The sequence below is a fragment of the Parasteatoda tepidariorum genome, chromosome 7, assembly GCF_982258835.1.
Source record: "Parasteatoda tepidariorum strain Cologne lab strain chromosome 7, Ptep-v5.0, whole genome shotgun sequence".
Classification (NCBI taxonomy): domain Eukaryota; kingdom Metazoa; phylum Arthropoda; class Arachnida; order Araneae; family Theridiidae; genus Parasteatoda; species Parasteatoda tepidariorum.
Window position 1 is genome coordinate 36,040,227 of NC_141761.1, and position 20,809 is coordinate 36,061,035.

The window sequence follows — 20,809 nt, forward strand, 5'->3', positions numbered from 1 at the left end:
AAAGTTTAACAACTTTTAAAATATTTAAGTTATTTGTCCGTTCTAAAAAGTCCAGATAATTATTCCCTTCATCCACAAGTTGAACTTAATTTTTAAGACTTGAACCTCGTCGACGACGATTTCAACAGATTAATTTTCACATTGACAATTATAGTTTTGATATTAATTTTTTAGTTTGTTTATTTACTTTACAAGAACTTCATCAAATGTGGCATCTGCAAAAAAAATTCCAAGACATTGTACATTTCAAGATATTCTACATTTGTTAGCAAAAATACAGTGCGGGGAAAAAATTAAACAGTCTGAATAACTTTTGGTTTAATGATAAGATCTGCACGTGCTAGAACTCTAATAATGGTTCATGCTAATTAATTAGTGCAGATGATATTTTAGTCACGAAATCAGACACAAAAACGTACTTTCTCAGAAAAAAACATACCTTCAATTTTCGATGGATTTGAATTCTTGACCTTCGAGATATACGGGGTCGCCACAATCTTTAAACTATGATTTCAATAATTAAGGCAGGAGAGTGGTCAAAAGTTTAGCCACTTAATGTTAATTTTACTTCGCTATGTCTGGAGAGCTTTTTTAGCAAATTTAAAAATTTTTGCACCCAATTACAAAATTCCAAAGATAATTTTGCAAAAAAGAAAGAAAAAAATCAATTTTTAATAACTAATTATTTTTTTATTATTTTATTAAATGATAATCGAAAAAAATCTCAATTTGTAAGGTGCTTTTATATCATTTTAAAAAAATAATTTTCTATGGCAAAATACACAATTTGAACGAAATCGGTCGTATTGTTCATAAATGAAATTTTAAAAAGTTGTATAATTATTAAAATTCGATATCTCAGAAACTTTTCACCCAATTTCGATCAAATTTTTCATTCAAAAATAAATTAAAGAGACACTAAGTATCGTGCAAAGCATGTATAGTGATAGTCACTTTAATGTTTTTATATTTTTATTTTTTAAAAAGTTAAACAAATGAAGACTCACTTTCTAAAAAAGAAACACTTTCAACATTCTTGCCTACGCCGAATATCAAACAATAACAACAAAATTTCACTAATATATTTATGTCACATGTCTAAAGAATGCAGTCGCCCTAGATGAAAAACCTATCCTTATTCAATGAAAAACAAAGGTGTTAAGTTTCTGTTTAATATTTAGAAATGTGCAATTGTTAAATTCTTTGAATATCAATTACGCAAACTAGGAATACTTCCAAATTACGCAAAAACAACCGCGTCCTCTGATTTTTATATCTAGTATATAGACCAGATCACCAAGAAAAAAAAAGCTTATAAGTTAATTATTTTTCACGAACAATTTGAATGAAGTAAACATACGAAGATACTTAATCTTCCACACATTTAACTCTTAAATCAAAAAAATAAAATAATAATAGACACATAATCGACAGAAAACAAATTTTATTTTATGAATTCAATGAAGGCCAAATTAATGAATTTTGATAAGACATCACCTCATGAAAATTGTTAACTTTTTGCAATATTAAGGCAGAAAATAATAGCTATGCAATTTCTATTACAAATCAAGTTGATTTTTAACAATAGTCAGGGGTCTGTTTAGAAGAAATTTGGGTCCGTTAACGGACCCTTCACAAAATATCTTTTCATAAAAACGGACCTTTCGTGAAATATTTTAACTTAAAAACGGACCATTCACAAAATAATTTATCTTTTAATCGGACCCTTCACAAATTTGTTTATCTTCATTATTGTTTTGTTAATCGAATAAACCCTTCTGAGGAAGGGGGGGGGGGAGAATGAGAGATGTAAACGAACAAAATTTTGTCTTCCGCAGACGCTTCTTCCTTTATTCGTCCGAAATGAATATTCTGTGTTTATTTTCTAAATTTAATTTTTTTAATTATAATTTTACAGTGTTGAGCATAATCTTGTATGTCTTTACAATTTAAAAACTCCTTGAAAAAGTTTTTTGCAATAACGGATCCTATTTGCACAAATTCAGAAAAGCGGACCCTGGTTGAAAGAATGTGTCTCAACGTTTATTTTATCTTCACAAATTACGAGCAATTTTTTCACAATTTCGCAAAAACGGACCTTTCACAAAATGTCAGGATAGACCCCTGATAGTAATATTTAACAATATTAAAATAACAATAACCAAATTTAATTACGCATGCAGTTTACAAGGAATTTTTACCCGATAAAAGGAACTTAGGGCTACGTAAGAAAATATTCATTTTCAGAAAATATAAGCAAAGCACCTTAAAAAAAAATAAGAAGAAAATAAAAATCAGGAAAAAAATAGAACAGTTTTCAACATTTGTTTTGCAAGAAAGAAAGCGAAAAGGTATTATGAACAATATATTATATAATTCTTACTTTCAAATTCAAAAATTTATCTAGTTTCATACTTAAATAGTTAATTTATTCAATCTCGCTTCTAACTCCTAATTAAATAATTACACGCATGTCATACTTTTTCATCAACAGATGACAATACCTTGATTTAGGGCGTTGCTCTCTTTTGACAGTATTTTAGCGCCCTAACTTTCTCCAATTATTTAAATTCTTATCAGCTAATATTTAAAGACTTCGCCAAATTTTTAAATATGATTCAGGGCTTTTTTCTTTCCTAAAAAATGATAGTTTAATGGTTCTATAATTTAAGAACGGTGATACTGTGTTGCATAGGAAAATATTATGTATTTCTCGTCTCGAATTCATTAGCAAGCCCTAAAGATTTAAATCAGTTTTAAAAAATAAAAATAGCTGCAAAAGGATGATAGACTATCTAGCATTAATTCAGGATAAAGAAATAAAAAAAAACAAGATTTTGCTTAGGAAACATGTATCAAAATAAATTATAATCAATTGCCCTTAATATCGATTACTTAAAAATTCAATACCTTACCTACGTATAAAAAAAAATAGGAAAGAAAGAAAACACGCAAATACAAACTGTCGACAAGATTTAAAACAAAAAAATTAGTACGTATTTAACTGTTTCTAAGGAAATAAAGAAAGCAGAAAATGTTGAGTAGAGCTCCAGAGAGTCAAATGACATGTTATGTCCATGTCACGAAAAAGATGAATCAATACATTAAATTTATGGGCTAGGGCTTGATAATGTAATTTTATAAAAGATTTTCACTTTAAACACTTCGATGAACTAGCCACTGTACATAATACTTAGTTTCATTCGAAATTCTGAGTATCATTTATTTTATTGGTAGTAATATACAAACATAATCTTCTGTATGAGAGATTACAATATTTTAAATCTTAAACAACAATTGTTCATTACGAATAAATGAATAATGTTGATGCATCGTACAATAATACGACAACAATAAAAACAGTAATTAAATTTTTAAAACGCAATATGCGTTACGTAAAAGAAAGAAAGAAAGAAAAGAGAAATTTATGTGTAATAATCTCAGTTTTAAGCTTTTTTCCCCCACGCTATTTCCTCTGCGCTCACTTTACACGGATAGCAAAGTAAGCCATGTGCAAAATAATATTTAACAAATTAAAATATGTGTTCTAAACTAAACGGAACTAAACTCAGTGGTGTAACAGCCCATGGTGGGCCTAGGCCTACTATGTCCATTCCAGTTTTCTTGACCTCTGAGGTGAAGGAGCAGATATGGACAGCTAAACACGAAACCCGCAGTGTTTAGTTCCCCAGCATGTTTGTGATACTTATTTTATCAACCTACAGAAGGGATAAATCGACTTTGCCAGTTCCGAGGATAGAACCCTGGACCAGTGGCTTAAAAAAATATTAATCTATTTTTTATTTTAAAAAAAAGAATATTTATTAAATGATACTTTCAGTATTATTTTATTTTTTATCCTTATTTTTATTGAAGGATTTTATTTTGCAACATTTACCTAAATAGCATTAATGTGAAATGATTATCTTCGTGGAGTAAGAGTTTTATGGACGAGAGTATTATATATATCCTCAACAATCATAAATATTTCAAATTTTGATAACTAAGAAACTGAAGTTGGGGCGAGTAATATAATTTAATTTAAACAAATCGTCACTCCCTCCTAAAGAAGTTGTATTTAGTTTTTAACAGTTCGCAAAAGCCAGAATTCCAATGATGAATAATGTACCTAAAGGTAATATGAACAGAATTAATTACGATAGTGGTTTCAATTTGTTAATAAACGTTGTTTTTAGAATCGTTAAAATTTTACAAAGAAATTATTCGTAAGATACGAGTAACAAGTGAGATAAAAGTATTTAAATTGCAGCTCTTTCTTTGTAAATTACATGATTAAAATTACTTTAGAAAGTACTTTTAAGAAAGCTTGTTTACTTTGACAGCGGCTATTAAATATATTTCATTTAAATATTAAAAGACAAATGTGACGAGATTAAAACTTGTACACGAATTAGTGTGCGTCAGTCACATACAACCTGAGGTTGCCAAACTCGTACTTCTGTCGCAATAAATAAAAAGTTGATAGATTTATTTTATGTTCCGGATTCGACAGTTTTTACATAAATTCTTAAACAATACTCGCGAATGAACCAACCTTTAAGCATTACTCAGGGGAAGACTCAGTCTGTTCTTATGATTTTCTAATAGTGTGTCAAAAAATGTTTTTCACCGCTAAGTTTGGGCGATTTTATAAAATTAAAAATAATTCATGTTGAATATAACTAATTAGAATGTAACACTCTTATTAAAAATAGTCAAATAAAAGCAATATTCACTGCTTACATTTATTCCAACACAATTTTCAGAAGAAAGAGAATTAAATTTAAACATGTGAAGCAATACTACAATCACTATCCGCGCCGTAGCATAGCATAACTATCTGTTACGGAAATAATCAAAGTTTAGCAATATGACTCAGTTATCCTTAGTACTGATAAATACACTACAATTGAAATAGGAAGAAAATATCTTTATGATAGTTTTAAACCACAAGAAGGAAAAGATATACTTGAGAACGTACATTTTGTCAATCACTTATATATTTTGCCAATTTATACAATGTATCAAATAATAATAATAAAAATCATTATTTTTTTATTGACTCCAACAAGACACTTGAGGAAGAAAAAAAAAGTTTTAAAAAATTTAAATTCGTAAAAATAATTACAGCATATTTTGAGTGAGGTATCAAACTACGAAATTTTCTAGTTTTTAAGTTCATGAAAAAAAATTTACTGAATCAATAAGAAATAGAAAAAAAGGAAATTAATACAAATAAAAGGCGAAATTCTGGAGAGCGAAGGAGAAAAAAAAATTTCCGAAAGTAACGCATGCCGATAAGTGAACCAAGCTGGTTTTTCTTCTTATTTTCATAACTTAAATTTAGAGAATTTTATTTTTATTTTTCCTAATAAAATTCTTTATAATTCCTACTATACTTATCAAAATAATCTGAATTAGTACGTTGCCTCCTCTTTTAACAGTATTATAAACAATGCGAACTATTTTTATAGTGCGAAACATTACATATCGTAGTATAAACAAAACTAAAATGTTAGCCATGCCACAAGCAATAAAAGAGATTCTATATTTTTATCTTTTTATAAACCTGTTTTCAATATAAACTTTTTGCTATCAAAAAATAAACTGAATGGTATAAAAACGTCGCCAATTTTAATTTTAAACGTCACCTAAAGAAAAAAAAAGAAGAAAAAAAGCCTATTTTCATAGAAACGCCAAAGCGAAAATTTAATATTAAAAAAATGAAGAAGTCCTAAGAGAACAGTCTTAAATCCATGCGCTATTTTTGGGCAGCGAGCCATTAGTGGTCACCCCCGGTATACTCTGTTTGCAAACACAAAAAAATATCTCAAGGTTTAATGTTCTTTTTATTATTATCATTATTATTTATTTATTTATTTTTTTTTTTTTTTTGCTGTTCTTATAGGAAAACAGATCTTTTTTAATACTAAAAAAAAAATAATAATAAACTTTTTCAAAACAGTTTTTCAGGGGATTATAACTAGAAAAAATTAAATAACTAAAATTATAGTCGAAGTGAATTGCTACTTATATAAACAACGCAGTCGACATATTTCAGTAATATCGTCATCATGATCTAGATTTTTTTTGACAACTTCTCCTAGCTGAGTTAATAATAAATAAATCGTTACAAGCAACTGCGAGATTAATCACACTTCAATAATTTATTCACTTATTTCGCACACGACTTGAAATTGATTACCTAATAAGTGTAATGTAATCACTGAAATGAAATCAATTTATCATTTAAATGTATGCTGCTTCAATTTTCTTAACTGATACACTTAAAATTACAGTAAAAACTCGTTACATTTTTACTTGATAGCTTGTTCTGAACTGTCAAATGAAACGACCTGCTTTCAAACCTAATTTACGACTGAACCGCAGTTAACGCTCAGCTTTGCCACTGATTCTGCAACACTAATACAGAAAATGACGCACCACCCAACAAATAATTAAAAAAAATTACGATGATGAAATTGTGGTTGTGGATTAAAGAACGCCATAAATAACAAAATTAACGAAGGAGTCACCCGTTTATCAGAAACGTTTTTAATTAAAGTATGTTGCAAACCATTTAAACGGTTGTACGTGCAGTGGAGGAAAAGTATAGCAAACGCTTTACCTAATGTTTTGTTTATGAATTATTAAGTCAATTAAAGCAATACTAAATACTATTCATTACTACGTTTCTTTTAACTCGCTTTCGTGTGAGTAAGGGTGAAATCTTGCAATCGAATTTTTGGCCGTTTAAGCATTATAATAGAAAGAATTGAGTACTACTAAAATTTCAACTGTCACTCTGAGCTGGAGGACAAGATTCAATCACTGCTTGACCTGCAATCAGAATTAAATTAATCACCAAAAAGAAATTATCGTCATTTATAAATTTCGACCTTTGTCCGACATGATAGAGTGTTCAAAATTGAACTGGAAATCTGTGTTGGATACATTGTGCTGGATGCGAACTGAAAGGGTTGGTTTTGGTCAAAGGGTTGGTTTTACAGCAAAAGCTTGCCTTAAGTTCAAAATGAAATCATATTACAGCATACTTCGTACTTTAAACCAAGCCACTTTTGTAAATCTCAGGTTTTATCGGTAAAATCTAGGATTTGCCAGATTTCGGACTTTTACAATAAACCTACAATAATGGAAGTAATGGACCTTTAGTTTTTAAAATTTCTCAAGAAATATTTATCAATATATTTAAAAACTTCAGAGGAATTTAGGTCATAAAATGAATAAGTTATAACTTGTCTAGCAATAAAGTGTTACAGCAATCAAGTTAAAACTTGTATCAATTACTTTGGTTATTATATGCAATAATTGCATAAAATTTCATAAGCAAAACTTAAATATTTATGGAGAAACGGATATTTTTTTATTTAAAAAAAATTGTCTTTTTTTCTCTTATAATTTTTGGTGCAATTTTTAATTACTAACAAAATTATTATTTTAAAATTTGAAGAGAAAAAAAAGTTAAAAATTGCGCAAGATGTGAGCATTTGAAATAGTCTTTTCTTACTGCGCATGCACAGAAAACATATGCAATCAATTGTATTAGCAACTAAAAAAATAATTCCGATTTGAATATCGTGAAATCCATTCCATCAACCACATGCATACCTGGTTGGCAAGGTTCTGTATTAGGGCTAATAGTGGTGATTAGAGGAAATCATGAGTCAATCATAAATATCGTTGTCTTGTCATTAGGCTAACTGAAAGGTATGTTGATCGAATGCATATTTCTTCGCGTTTTTCAACAGTATTGAAATACAGTACATTGTAACCACTCAAAATAGGAGAAATATCCCATAACTATTATTCAAGTAAATAAGCATTTAAGTTGATTAAGTTAACATTAATTTAATTTTATAACACATATGCTATAAAATTGTAACACAACCAAAGAAATCATGATTTGACATTTTCAAGATATTTCAACATTAACAATTTCATTCTCTTGCTGTGTTTATTATATTCTTAAAACATGGGCTAAATAAATTGAAACGAATTTTTATTTAAATTTAAATGATAGCAAAATAAAGAAATTAAATAAAAGAATCACAAGATGAGTACAAATACTGGCAAATTTCAGGAACATAACGTTTCAGCGCTTATTATCAGTATTTATATCCCTATATTGGAGAGAACTCATTTTAAAAACGGACGTATAAAGGGAAAATATAGTTTAAAAAAAAATTAAAAAAAACATATAAGCACACCTTTCCGAAATAACAGAAACAACTTTACCAAAAATCAATTTTTACCCGAACGCTTATATTATCTTCCGTGATTTGAGCAACGCACATCAGAGAGTAGATACAAAAAAAAAATCGATAAAATCTATTACTTCGGTCTAAGAAACGCATCGTGTGCACGCATATCACCTGGACCTGTGTGAATAAAATTCCAGTGTGTCCTTGACAATGAATCTAATGAAAAGAAAAAGAATCAAATCTAAGAGCATTAGCACTACGCCATCATCAAACAACGCCCTAACATACCTATACGATTTTGAAAACAGCTAATCAATCCGAAAAACAAAAATAGAGATTTTCCCGAACACACAAAACCGCTATAAGTGAAACAAAGTTAATTCCCGGGAAAAAAGATAATTATTTTCCTCTCTTAAATGGTTAGTTGTGAAAAGGCGCAGGTGATGATTAAAAAAAAAAGAGCGACATTCTTTGTGTTGACGGACTTCCAAAAAAAAGGAAGAAAGAAAGAAAACTGTCTGACCGCAAGAGCGTGAAAGATAACATTGACCTTAAAAACCATCGCATTTGAATCATTTGTCACGCATAGCAGATGGTATACACCTTCAAAGCCCAGAGATGAAATATTAAAAATTTATCATAAAATATAAGTACATCTCTCATAACATGAAGTGCGTATGTAACCTTCAACAGTCTGAACGCTCTCAACAGGCAGTGAAACCATTTAGGACTTTTTAATTTAGCATTTTTCACAACATTGTTGAAAAAAATTTATGCAAATAAATAATACCGTTAAACAATAATATGCTACGAATAAATAACACCTTTACATTTCCTTTTTGGGCTATTATTAAACTATTCAAAATTGCTTAATTCAAACTTTAAATCGAGCATATAACCAAATAAATTACATCGACATTTCATTGCCTGCATTTTTGAATATTTAAAATGTTTCCGTGTACAATCAATACATTTTGCTTACGTTTTATTCAACTAAGAAGACCACAATAAAGAAAGAAAAAAATAGCAAATAACAGTCTTATCATGCTTTCCAACATATCATACAAAGTTTAGGCATTATTTAGCATTTTTAATGAAAAGTAACTTTATTTCTGGTTAAAATAAATAAGTCACGAATGAATAGCTTGTTCAAAACAATTAATAAATAAAAATGTTATTAGGAGAATAGTACTGCCCTAATAAAATAAAAAATTACATTTTAAACAATTTTTGAAGCAGTGTCTCCCTTGTAACACAAATTTCAGTGCTTATGTACTTTTAACATATGCTCCTTAAGTTCTTAATAAAAAGGGGTTACGAAAATTAAGAAGCACATAAATTTCTACTAATCTCTATAGATTTATAGGGAAGGAATATTCAATAGGGCACTGTAACAAATGTTTTTAGAAATACATAAAAAGGCATTTAGAAGAACAAAAATTTAGTGATGATGAACATAAAACTTAAAAACCAAGGTAAAAAAATAGTTATTCCACTATATAAACGTACAAAATAGATTAGTAATTCCTTACGCTGATTTTGTCTTTTATGAAACATCGATACAATAATACATCATCCTATTACCAAAAAAAAAATTTGGTAGACATAAATGTGGAATAACACAATGAGTGTAACAAAAATAAGACTAACCCATTTGACAGGTGAAACAAACATAGATAAATGAAAGATGATGACAGACATAAAGCAGACAGAGGATAAATCCTGAAACATTCATTTCAGCTCTCAACACTCACTGGGTGGTAGAAGCGCTTTAAAAAAGAAATACCCATCCCCTAATTTATAAATTTATAACTGATAGCTTCCTCCAAAGGGTTGAGAAAAAAGTAAATAGTAAGTAAATTCGGTAATGATCAACACCGCGAAATCTCGACGCAAAACTTTAAAAACATGACCCAAAAAATATTAGCAAACTGTAAAAAAACGCCAGAAGCCATTCAAAAGAAATAAGGGAATGTTTAATCTGTAACAATGGCTTTCAACAATAGAATTTCCCATTTTCGGTACTGCATCTGCACTAAATGACTCGTAATGGGGTGGTCGTTTATAAACACCCCCATAAAAATTTATATATATATATATATATATATATATATATATATATATATATATATATATATATATATATATATATATACAGGGTGTCCCAAAAGGTCGTTTACAAACTTAACATGCTGGTCTGTCATATCATGATGAACAAGATTTACATAGGAACTTGTGTCCGAAAATTAAAACTGAGACCGCTAGAGGGCGATAAGTGCAGGTTTGGATGAGGAGGAAAAAAATGATATCGATAGCGGTGTTAATATGATTTTTATTATAAAACATCATTACATCACAGCAAATGCTCAAAATTCCTTCCACTCGCCACAATGCACGTTTCACAGCGTCGGCACATGGATTCACTAACCCGTTCAAATTGGCCAGGAGTGTCACGGACACGTGCTGCCGCTTCCACGATCCTGGCGATAAGATCCATGTCCGATGTTACAGGTGTCTCGTACACTATGGACTTCATGTGTCCCCACAGGTAGAAATCCAGGGGAGTCAGGTCGGGGGATCACGGCGGCCATGGGACTGGTCCGCCTCTACCGATCCAGCGATTAGGAAAAATCCTATCGAGGTATTCTCGAACAGTGTAGCTAAAGTGGGCAGGCGCTCCATCATGCTGAAACCTGATGTTTCGGCGTGTAGCGGCTGGAACGTCACCCATCAGATCCGGCAAAACTCTTTCTAAAAAAATGCGATAGGTATTTCCGTCGAGGCGTTCAGGTAGAAGGTAAGAGCCAATCAACATGTCACCGATAATACCAGCCCAAACGTTTACGCTGAAACGTTCTTGATGTGCATGGGCAGGTGTACATCTTGAGTTTTCATGCGCCCATACGTGCATGTTGTGCAGGTTCACGACACCATCCCGTGTAAAGCAGGATTCATCAGAAAACAAAATCCATGATGGAAAATCTGGCTGTTCGACCCGCTGTTGCAAATACCAGCGTGAGAATGCAATGCGTTAGGGATAATCGTCAGCTCACAATGCCTGTACTTTTTGGAAGTGGTGAGGGTGTTGCATGTCATCGTGCAGTATGCGCATTATGGTGGAACGAGCTACACCCAAGCAGTGGCGAATATAAGTTAAAATTTTGGAGGGGGCCCAACATTTAATTTTATTTTTAGTTTAAAAAAAATTAAGTGTTAGAACTAAACAATCTCGTTATCATTTTTTTTATGCTTTCAGTTTATAAACTATGAGTAAACAAAATTGAACGTAACAATTGATTTTATTTGGATTGACGACTGTACATACATATATATATATTTATATATAAGAAGTTTGTCTTTTTAAGTAAAATTTACAAAACAAAGTTCAGATTTCTTGGTACACTTGCAAACTTATCAAGTACTTCTTCATCGCTTATTTTAACGTCTCTATGGATGGAAAGTAATGCAAGTCCATTAAGTCTATTTTCCGAAGTGGTGTTTCTTAAGTAAGACTTCAGTCTTCTTAAACTTGAGAAGCTTCTTTCCACAGTCGCAACAGAAACAGGTAGAACTGCTAGTAATTTTAAAAGAATATAAATGTTAGGGAAGAAAGTCTTGTGACATTTTTCTAAACAACAAATTGCTGTTTTGGGAAGATCTTCAGATTTATCCCGACTCCACTTTTCTCTCCATAACATGAATTCACTTTTCACGATCTCTTTATGGGACAAATCGTCTTCGTAGAAATTGAAAGCAGCTTCCAGAGAACTGAAATCTGTTTTTATACAAAATTCTGGAAGTATGTGTTGTAAGGATGCAACTGTTTCCTTGTGACATTGAAAGCGTTCCTTTAGGGAATTACAAAAATCGTCAAGGTAAGGTACATAAACAATTCGTCGACAGTACTCTTCCTTTGAGCTGTAAGGGACGTTGTTGCGGGCTGTTTGAAGACGACAAATTCTTGGAATCTCTTCTTTAATGTCGAGTTTTTCAGCAAATTCCTTTACTTCAACATACAGGGTTTTAAAGTTGTCTTCAGCATTTGCCCTTTGCTTCGATAGCAGATCTAAGACGCTTGTAACATTTGATATGGCTTGAGAAAGATCTATGTTTCTTTTTTGAAGCGTCTCGGATAAGTTATGTGTAGTTGACAGCATGCGGCTCAAAAGAAAAAGATTGACAAGAAATTGAAATTGACTGATAGAACTACCTAGAGCATGTGCCTTAGGTGCTGAGTCACTTGATTCTTCTTCTATTTTCAAAAGAGAGAGAATGATTGGTTCTAAAATATCTTTAAACAAAAACACAGAGTCGTGCCTATCCACCCATCGTGTTTCACAGAGTGAAATAAGTTTCTTTTTTTTCTGTTCAGGACAGCAGTCAGATATCGTCGATTTCAGTATTTCAGTTCTTTTGGCTGACTTGTGGAAAAATCCGCAGACTTCTTTGATAACGCCCATGCAATTTCTTATAGAAGGGATGTTACTTGCATCTGACAAACACAAATTTAGACTATGTGATGAACAATGTGTATACAAGGCCAGTGGAAGTTTTTCTCTGATAAAAGCTTGTACCCCTCTGAATTGCCCTCTCATCGCGGAAGCACCGTCGTATCCTTGACCTCTCATTTTCTTTAAGTCAAATCCTAAACTTGACAAGGTCTCCAACACTGTGTTAGCTAAGCCTGCACCAGTAACGTCATGAACGGGGACGAAAGTTAAAAAATCTTCTCTAATTTCGTATGATTGGTCTTCAACATACCGTACGCAAAGAGAAAACTGCTCTACTTGGCTAATGTCAGTGGTTTCATCTGCTAAAATGGAATAAAAAATAGACTTCCTGACATTTGTCACAATTTGAGATTGGATTAAATGACCAAACGTGTCAATGATTTCGTTTTGTATAAAAGAACTGGTGTACATACTCTTCCCACCACTGTTCATTAATTGATCTTTAAGGTCTTTATCTCCACTGTTAGCTCGGTATCTCAGCAATGATCGAAAATTTCCGTCATTTTTTTCGGGTTCTTCTAGGCCTATTCGTCCACCATCACGATGACCTCTCACTGCTATTTGTTGCCTTCCACAAAATCTTATAGTTTGTATAATAGGAATCAATCTTTTTCTGTTTTTTTCAACATCCAATTTTCTTTGAGAATTGACTTGATTGATAACACTGTCAGCTTTTTTTTTACAATGGTTTTTGTGTTTTCAGCAATCAAAACTGATGTTTTATGATAAGTGCAATTTTCATGTTTACGAAATATTTCCTTGACTTTTTTCAAATTATTAAATGCCCGTGTTACTAATGCCCCTGTTACTTGATGATCTCCTTTTCCTACAGTATTGGAAGGTGAAAATATTACGCAATATTTACAAAAAGATCCGGATTTTTCTTCAGAATAAGCTAACCACTCAAATTCTTCTAACCATTTCATTTGAAAAGTTCTAGTATGGGTTGAAGTAGAACAACTGGAATTAGAAGGAAATTTGTATGCAGGTTGTGGTTTCCAAACATTTTCTACAAGCGAAATTTTTTCTTCATTTGTTAACGAACGAACGGAATCGTTTTGACAATAGTTTCCAATATCATAGATATTTCTTTTTACCTGGTTGAATTCCTCTGTAAGTGGGGCTGGATGTGGATCAACCGTACCAATACCTTCGAAACCAGAAGAAACATTCTTAGTAGCACAGCCAACTTCAGTACTGTCGCTAATAGACTTATTTACAATCTGTTTTTTTGCAAAAAAATTTGTAATAGAAGCTTGTCTCTTCATTATGAATGCAATTGACTTAACAACAAATGTTTCCCGCTTATATAGATTGAGTTAGAGCGCATAAATTCGAGAAGCTTTGATTTCTGGAACAGTCTAAAATCTTCGAAAAGGAACCTATTCAAAATCTCGATTGGGTCTTCAAAATAGGCCACGCCTTCATTTTAGATTTACGATACTCTTAGCGCCATCTATACTTTTTTCGGAAACTATTTGCTAGCAAAGCCATCCGAATATTAACTAACTATACGTGTATATATATAATTTTTTTCCTTCGGATTTCGGGAGGGGCCCTGGCCCCCTCGGCACCCCCCATATATACGCCCCTGCACCCAAGACACGTTCGCCTTCTCGGAGACTTCTTTGCGGGTTGATGGCATACTCCTGTAGCACGGTTTCCTCTACGACAGGTGTGCGTGTAGCACGTTCTCGACCGATGTGGCTACGTGCTACGAAAGCACCTGATTCACATAATCTGCGGTGCAATCGTCCAAACAAAACATGACTTGGCTGACGTCTGTTTGGGAAGCGCTCAAGGTACGTCCATGCCGCGGCTCGTCCATTTCCATCAGCGGTGCCGTATACGTAATGCATGTCGGCCATTTCTGCGTTACTAAACTCATTAATCCTTCAACGTCCTCGATTGAAATGATTGTTTTTCCCACTCTCCCGTTTTCGTGCAATTATCGCCCTCTAGCGGTCGTAGTTTTAATTTTCGGACACAAGTTCCTATGTAAATCTTGTTCATCATGATATGACAGACCAGCATGTTAAGTTTGTAAACGACCTTTTGGGACACCCTGTATATATATATATATATATATATAGTTTCATATAACTATTTCTTAAAAAAAAAAATGTAAGATAATTTATTTATAAACTTATTCACTCTAAAAAGAGATAAATAAGTGAATATCTTAAAACAAGTAAATAGTGACTTTCATAGTTTGCATCTTAGGCTACATTTTATTAGCTTAAGCCTTCTCTTATTATAAAACAAGAACACCACTGAATAAACTAAATAGCAAAAAATTATTAACCATAACTTTCACTAGATTCAATTTAAAACGCATACGGAGTGCTGTTCAAGACGCGAAATGTCGTTATGGCATTCCTCGAACAAAATAACAGCCATATTTGCTTTTTAATAATACAGAATGGACACTGAAAGGGCCCATACATCATTTCCTAACAACAATTTTTGAATAATAAAAAAACGAATCGGCATCCCTTGGGGGAAAAAAAACAAAGGAGCAGTAAAGCAAAAAAAATTATTTTAATGACAACATAAAAGCAAGAATGCGTCACTTGAAAAATCACAACCACCAAAAAATCACAAAGCGCCAATTTTCAGGAAAAAGTACGACTTAAGAACAAAGAAAAATGTGTCCCTAACTTTTATACAAGCCTAAACTAGAGAAAGAATCGCACTTTATGATATTTTTTATAAGTCCCTACTAATAAAACAACAAGTCTTATTAGATAATAAAACTTTGCATATGCGTAATATTTGCAGAAGGTTACACAACGCTTCTAACTCGGTTATGTTACGTTAAATTTGCCTGAATTCAAACATATAACGGGTTGCATGTTAGTTTAATGAACAGTATTAAAATAGTTTAAATAAATTTTATCAATTAAATAGTGATTGAGAAAAAAATTTAAAACAGTGGTGTTTTGGAACTTTTATTTCTTGGGAACAATTAAACCAATAACATTCAGATTTTAGTTTCAAAAAATGAATGAGCTAAAAAAATATGTATTTCTTAAAATTACTTTACGCAATAATAAATTACTAAACCATAATTAAAAGATTGTGGTTACTCCAAAACTTCTTCATCAATGGTGTAAACTTACACTCATTCTTTGCAAGCGATGTTGAGGGTGCCTGATGGAATATAGTTTGATTTTCTTTAAAACCCACCCAAAAAATTCTTTTTCTTTTTTTATGTTCTCTTTCAGAGAGATTGGAATGTTGTAAGGATAAGAAACGAAAAAAAAAAATACTAATTAATATAAATTGTCTTTAATTTTTTATAATTTTTTTTAATTTTTGCAATTATTTAATTTATGAAAACTTAATTTACTACACTAATCTATATCTCCACATAAAATTAAAATAAAGTTGTCTCATATTGTAGTTAGATCGTTATGTTAACGTGTTTGTTGACAGGAAAATCGCACGGGTAGAATCCAGTTTTCCCTTACTGACTTCCGTATTTTTTCGTTGTCATCAGCTAAAAATTAAAGGTATTAGGTATTGTTATAATTCTTATTTTAAGTTATCATTTTCCTATAAAACATTTTTATAATTTAAAGGTCTTTACCTGTAATATTTATTTTTCTTATACAACTTTTCTTACTGCGCAATTATTAAGTTTTTGATTTTGATTGTTTTCTAAACTAACATTTTAAAACTAAGAGTTTTTTCTTTATTATAACGTTTACATGAATTCGTTACTATAACGTTATTACATTATATTAATTTATTACGCTACATTTTTAAGATAAACTCATTTGAACCGCTTACACAGTTTTATAACAGAATAAACATTTTTACAATTTATAGTATTTTTTGGTGAAAATTACATCAATATACTAAAATAAATCAAAGTTAACGAGATTCGTTAAATAATTTAGAACTTAGCAATCAGCTTCAGGCACTAAGTGTCTTATGTACAAACTGAATGTAATAAATATGAAAATAATAATTTAACATGTTAAAAAAAATTTATCCAAAAATATTAAAAATCAAAATAATTTATACAAAATAAGATTTAAAAAAAAAATTTTTTTACAGACAAAATTGGACACTCGCTTTAATTATATTAAACAGAAGAAAATGGACGAAATGTTTCATGGTATTTTATTTCAAATGATAAAATATTGTCTTTCTTTTTTTTTTTTGAGACACATTGATACTGTGTTTATTTTATTTATGAATAACTAACTTCTTAACTGTTAACTATTAACTGTTTTTGTTTCATTTGTGACCACCACCATAAGCTAATATTTTTTCTGCAGCTTTCATCCAAAAAAGATTATGTTTGAAATTAATTTTTTTTAAACACTATTGAAGAATTCTTTACTGAAAAAGCAAAGCATTAATTTTACTATTATATTATTAAAATGTTCAATAATTTTTTATATGGACTCCTTACCCTCCCAATATTTTTATCTCTCAGTTCTATTATATTTAGATTTATCCCTGAAGTTACAAGTAAAGCCACAATTTTTATAACTTAAAAAATCCTAAAAAATAACAAAAAATGCTCTTGAAAACAGGAAAAGTCCTATAAATGAAAATAATAAACCTCTTTTCAGTAAAAATATTGTTCAGAGGTTCAATATAACAATCATCAATGTAGTTTTTGCACAATCTATACGTCAAGCATAACATGACAAAATCGTCTTTATAAAAAATTGACACAATTTAGAATTTTTCTATTTTCCAAGAATTTATAAAAATGCCCTAATATTTAAAATTGTCTAAAACTTTTAAGATAAATCTAAAAAGAAAAAAAATACTTCCAAAATCTCAAAAAATGGCCGAAAATTAGAAAAAAAAATCCAAAAATGCCTTAACCTAAAAAGCACAGAATTGAAAAATGCAAAAGTCACCGAAATCTGGGCCTTCGTTATTAACAGGGATGCAGAATATGTCCGATTGCAGAATATGTCTGCTAAATATTTGCAAAAAGATTGATTATTTTTAACTTTGATGAATGTAAATCGAGGATGATTCATAACAATTTTCTTCATTTATCTGAAATATTGAGAACTTTTAGAGACTTCTAATTATTGAAGGGGACATATCATATACCCACAATCACGAATGACACCCAAGATAAGGTCTTTGGTACAGAAAACGCAAATTTTCTAAGACGAATTACTTTAAAAAAATTACTACAATATAATATAAGTACAAAGAGAAATGTTTCATAAGTATAAATTTTACTTTGATTAAAAAAACTGAAAATTATAAAAAAATATAGTTAGGAAAATGTTTGTGTTAAACAAACCTATTACATGCTAAATTTTAAATTTAGCTTGCTCAAAGTAGAAACTACTATGATCATTACTAAGATTCAATTTTATACTGACAATCAACTAAGTCAATTTGATACAATTATGACAATAAAGAAACATAACCGTGGAAAGTGTTTTTCAGTTGGAATAAGGCTGGCAAATCAGCCAGGTTATTCTCTATCACTTAAGACACCCATCTTTTTATTGACTTTTAGGAATATTGTTGAACTATAATTTTCAAGAAAATAGAATTTTAAATATATACACTATTTATCAACTTTTAAAAGACTTTGCAGTTCAAAAACTTAATCATAAAGAAAAAGGATAAGTTTCATGAATAAGTTTTAGTTTCTTAAATAATTACATCATTCAATATGAATCGCACAAGTTACTTATTATAAAATAAAAAAGAAAATTTAAATATTTTAATAAGATGTCAAATTCATTAAAATTACAAACTATTTAACAAAAGAAAAATTATGAACAATAAATAAACTGAACAATATTTTATATCAAACAAAAAATGCATAACAAAGATAAAATTTTTATAACTAGGACTGTCATGCAACAATTTTTTTTTAAAACTTTTTCATCTAATTTCAATATTAATAAGATTTTTCTAATAATAAATAAAAAACTCATTCTCTTTGAGAATTATGTGCAAGTCAGAAGAGAATTGGCATTAATTATGGTGCTTATTCATTAGAACAGTTATCTATAATTAATTTATTATTGATGCAGGGTAATTTAATTCATAGTGATAATAGGTATTACTGTTATTGGGGTAATATGTGCAGTGGTAATAGGTACTCAATGTACTAATAAAAGCAAGCGAGAAACAGACACATTGTTACAGTTTAAATGAATTACTCTGATCTTACAAAAAGTATAGAAGAGTAAGAGAACAAAACAAAAACTTAGAAATTTTTAACCTATATAAAACCACTCTTTTAATTAAAACATATCTTCATCAATAAGTGCAATCAGGGTTAGGTTTTTGACATGACAGGTATCAATATCTAATTAAGACAGTTCAAAACCCAGAAGAAATTATAATATGTGTGAAAAAAAGTCATAAAGAAATTTCTTTAAGTAATAAAAAATACCTACAAATAAAATAATATAAGTATATAAAATTTTTTGAAATAACAAAAGTCGAAAGTTAAAACAATCAAAACTCGTGATTGGGTCATAAAATCACAATGTTAAGTTTTTTTTTATAATATACTTCAATCCAAATATTTATTAGAAATAGATATATATGAAAATAGGAGTGTACTAATGGATACTAAGCTATAAATATAATTCACAGTAATTAGTCGAAATTATATTTTGAGCAAAAGTAAAAAGTTAAATTATAATTTCCCTTCACAGTTTTAGTTTATATCTGTCCTACAAATATGAAATTGTATCATAGAAGTAGTATTTAATATTTGACACAATGTACTACTTAAAAATATGAATAATAATATTTATACCAATATACTATTTGGTTTTAGACAATAACGTTTTATCCGTTAAACCCTTATAACATTTCCGAGCCTGACGGCACCGTTTTGGAGGGGAAAAAACACTAGTTAGTTGACCACAGATGTCAGGCATGTAAACATCTCAATTTACTGGAAGAGCGTCGAAAGTAAGAAAGTCCTATAGTTGTAATTATAACCATAACTCTACTAAATATGCGCTTAATATAAAAGTTAAAGCGCTTGTCAGTTGGGCAAAACAGATTTTTTTTTTTAAAACATAAGAGTCTGGGAGTAAAGGTAGCATGGTTATGATAATTTTAACATAGTGTAGGATATAATAATTACAGCATGAGTTAAATGCTTATTAAATCTCTCGAAATCAGTATCAGATGAATAGAATTTATGGTTCTATAAAAGTAATCTTTAAGATATTTGATTATAATAAAGAACTTACTTTATCTGGTGAAATAGACATTCCCGGGTTATGGAGTTCATCTAAAGTTGGACGGTTTAATTGACCATGGACGGACATAACATTTCTGTAATGATCAGCTCTAGGTAAAGCTTCTCGAGTATAATGTCTTAAGCTGCGGACATTGTGTGTATCATATCGATCACCATCGGAATCAGCTGTATTTTGTTGATCTGTCAGAGGTTGACGTTCGGCAACATCAGTATCGTTTGCAAATTTGCATTTAGGTGTATCAGCTGCAAAATCGACTTTTGCTACTTGAAATCGAGAATGTTTTGGATCGGTAAGAGATGTTTTACGCGTCATTTCAATCCAATCATTATTTCGAGGCAATAGTTCACTTTCGGGTTCTGACATATCAGCCATCTTCTTCGAATGTAAACACCGGTCTAATGACTTTTCGAGTTTCCGCCACTACGGCGAGTAGATTCACGGAGCAACTTCAATGCGCAATCGCTGACGTATTTTCTCTTCATTTCACTTCTATTGCAAAATGAAATAACCACGACTAGTAAACTTATGATGTCATTAGGTCCTATTCCTATGCATTGAGAGCCTGATCCAAAGTATAAATCTGTTACCAAATTTAATTTTCCTAATGTTACGAAAAAGTTTAATCAGTTGCAGTTCCGTTATTCTTGAACAAGGATGAACTAAATCGTAACAATGAGTGTTTTAAAAACGCTCGTGCTGTTAATTTGCACCAAAACTCTTGAATGAGTTATCGTTTTTAAATTCGTAAATTGTAAACCAGGTTACTTGATTCCAAGCGAATGAATTAAACTCAATCAAAAAACAAGAACTGATTAGAAAACCAATTTGTTGTTTTTAATATTCCAAA

The 20,809-nt window shown here is 30.4% G+C and overlaps 1 protein-coding gene across 1 annotated transcript in view; it reads right to left on the reverse strand.

Annotated features, from left to right (window-relative positions):
- LOC107440022 (solute carrier family 12 member 2) overlaps positions 1 to 20,434 on the reverse strand; it is a 98,465-nt gene extending 78,031 nt beyond the window's left edge. Inside the window, exon 1 of the mRNA XM_087167672.1 lies at positions 19,951 to 20,434. Coding sequence (XP_087023798.1) covers positions 19,951 to 20,334 — 384 coding nt within the window. The 5' untranslated portion in view covers positions 20,335 to 20,434. The remainder of the gene's footprint in view (positions 1 to 19,950) is intronic.
- Positions 20,435 to 20,809: the final 375 nt, after the last annotated feature.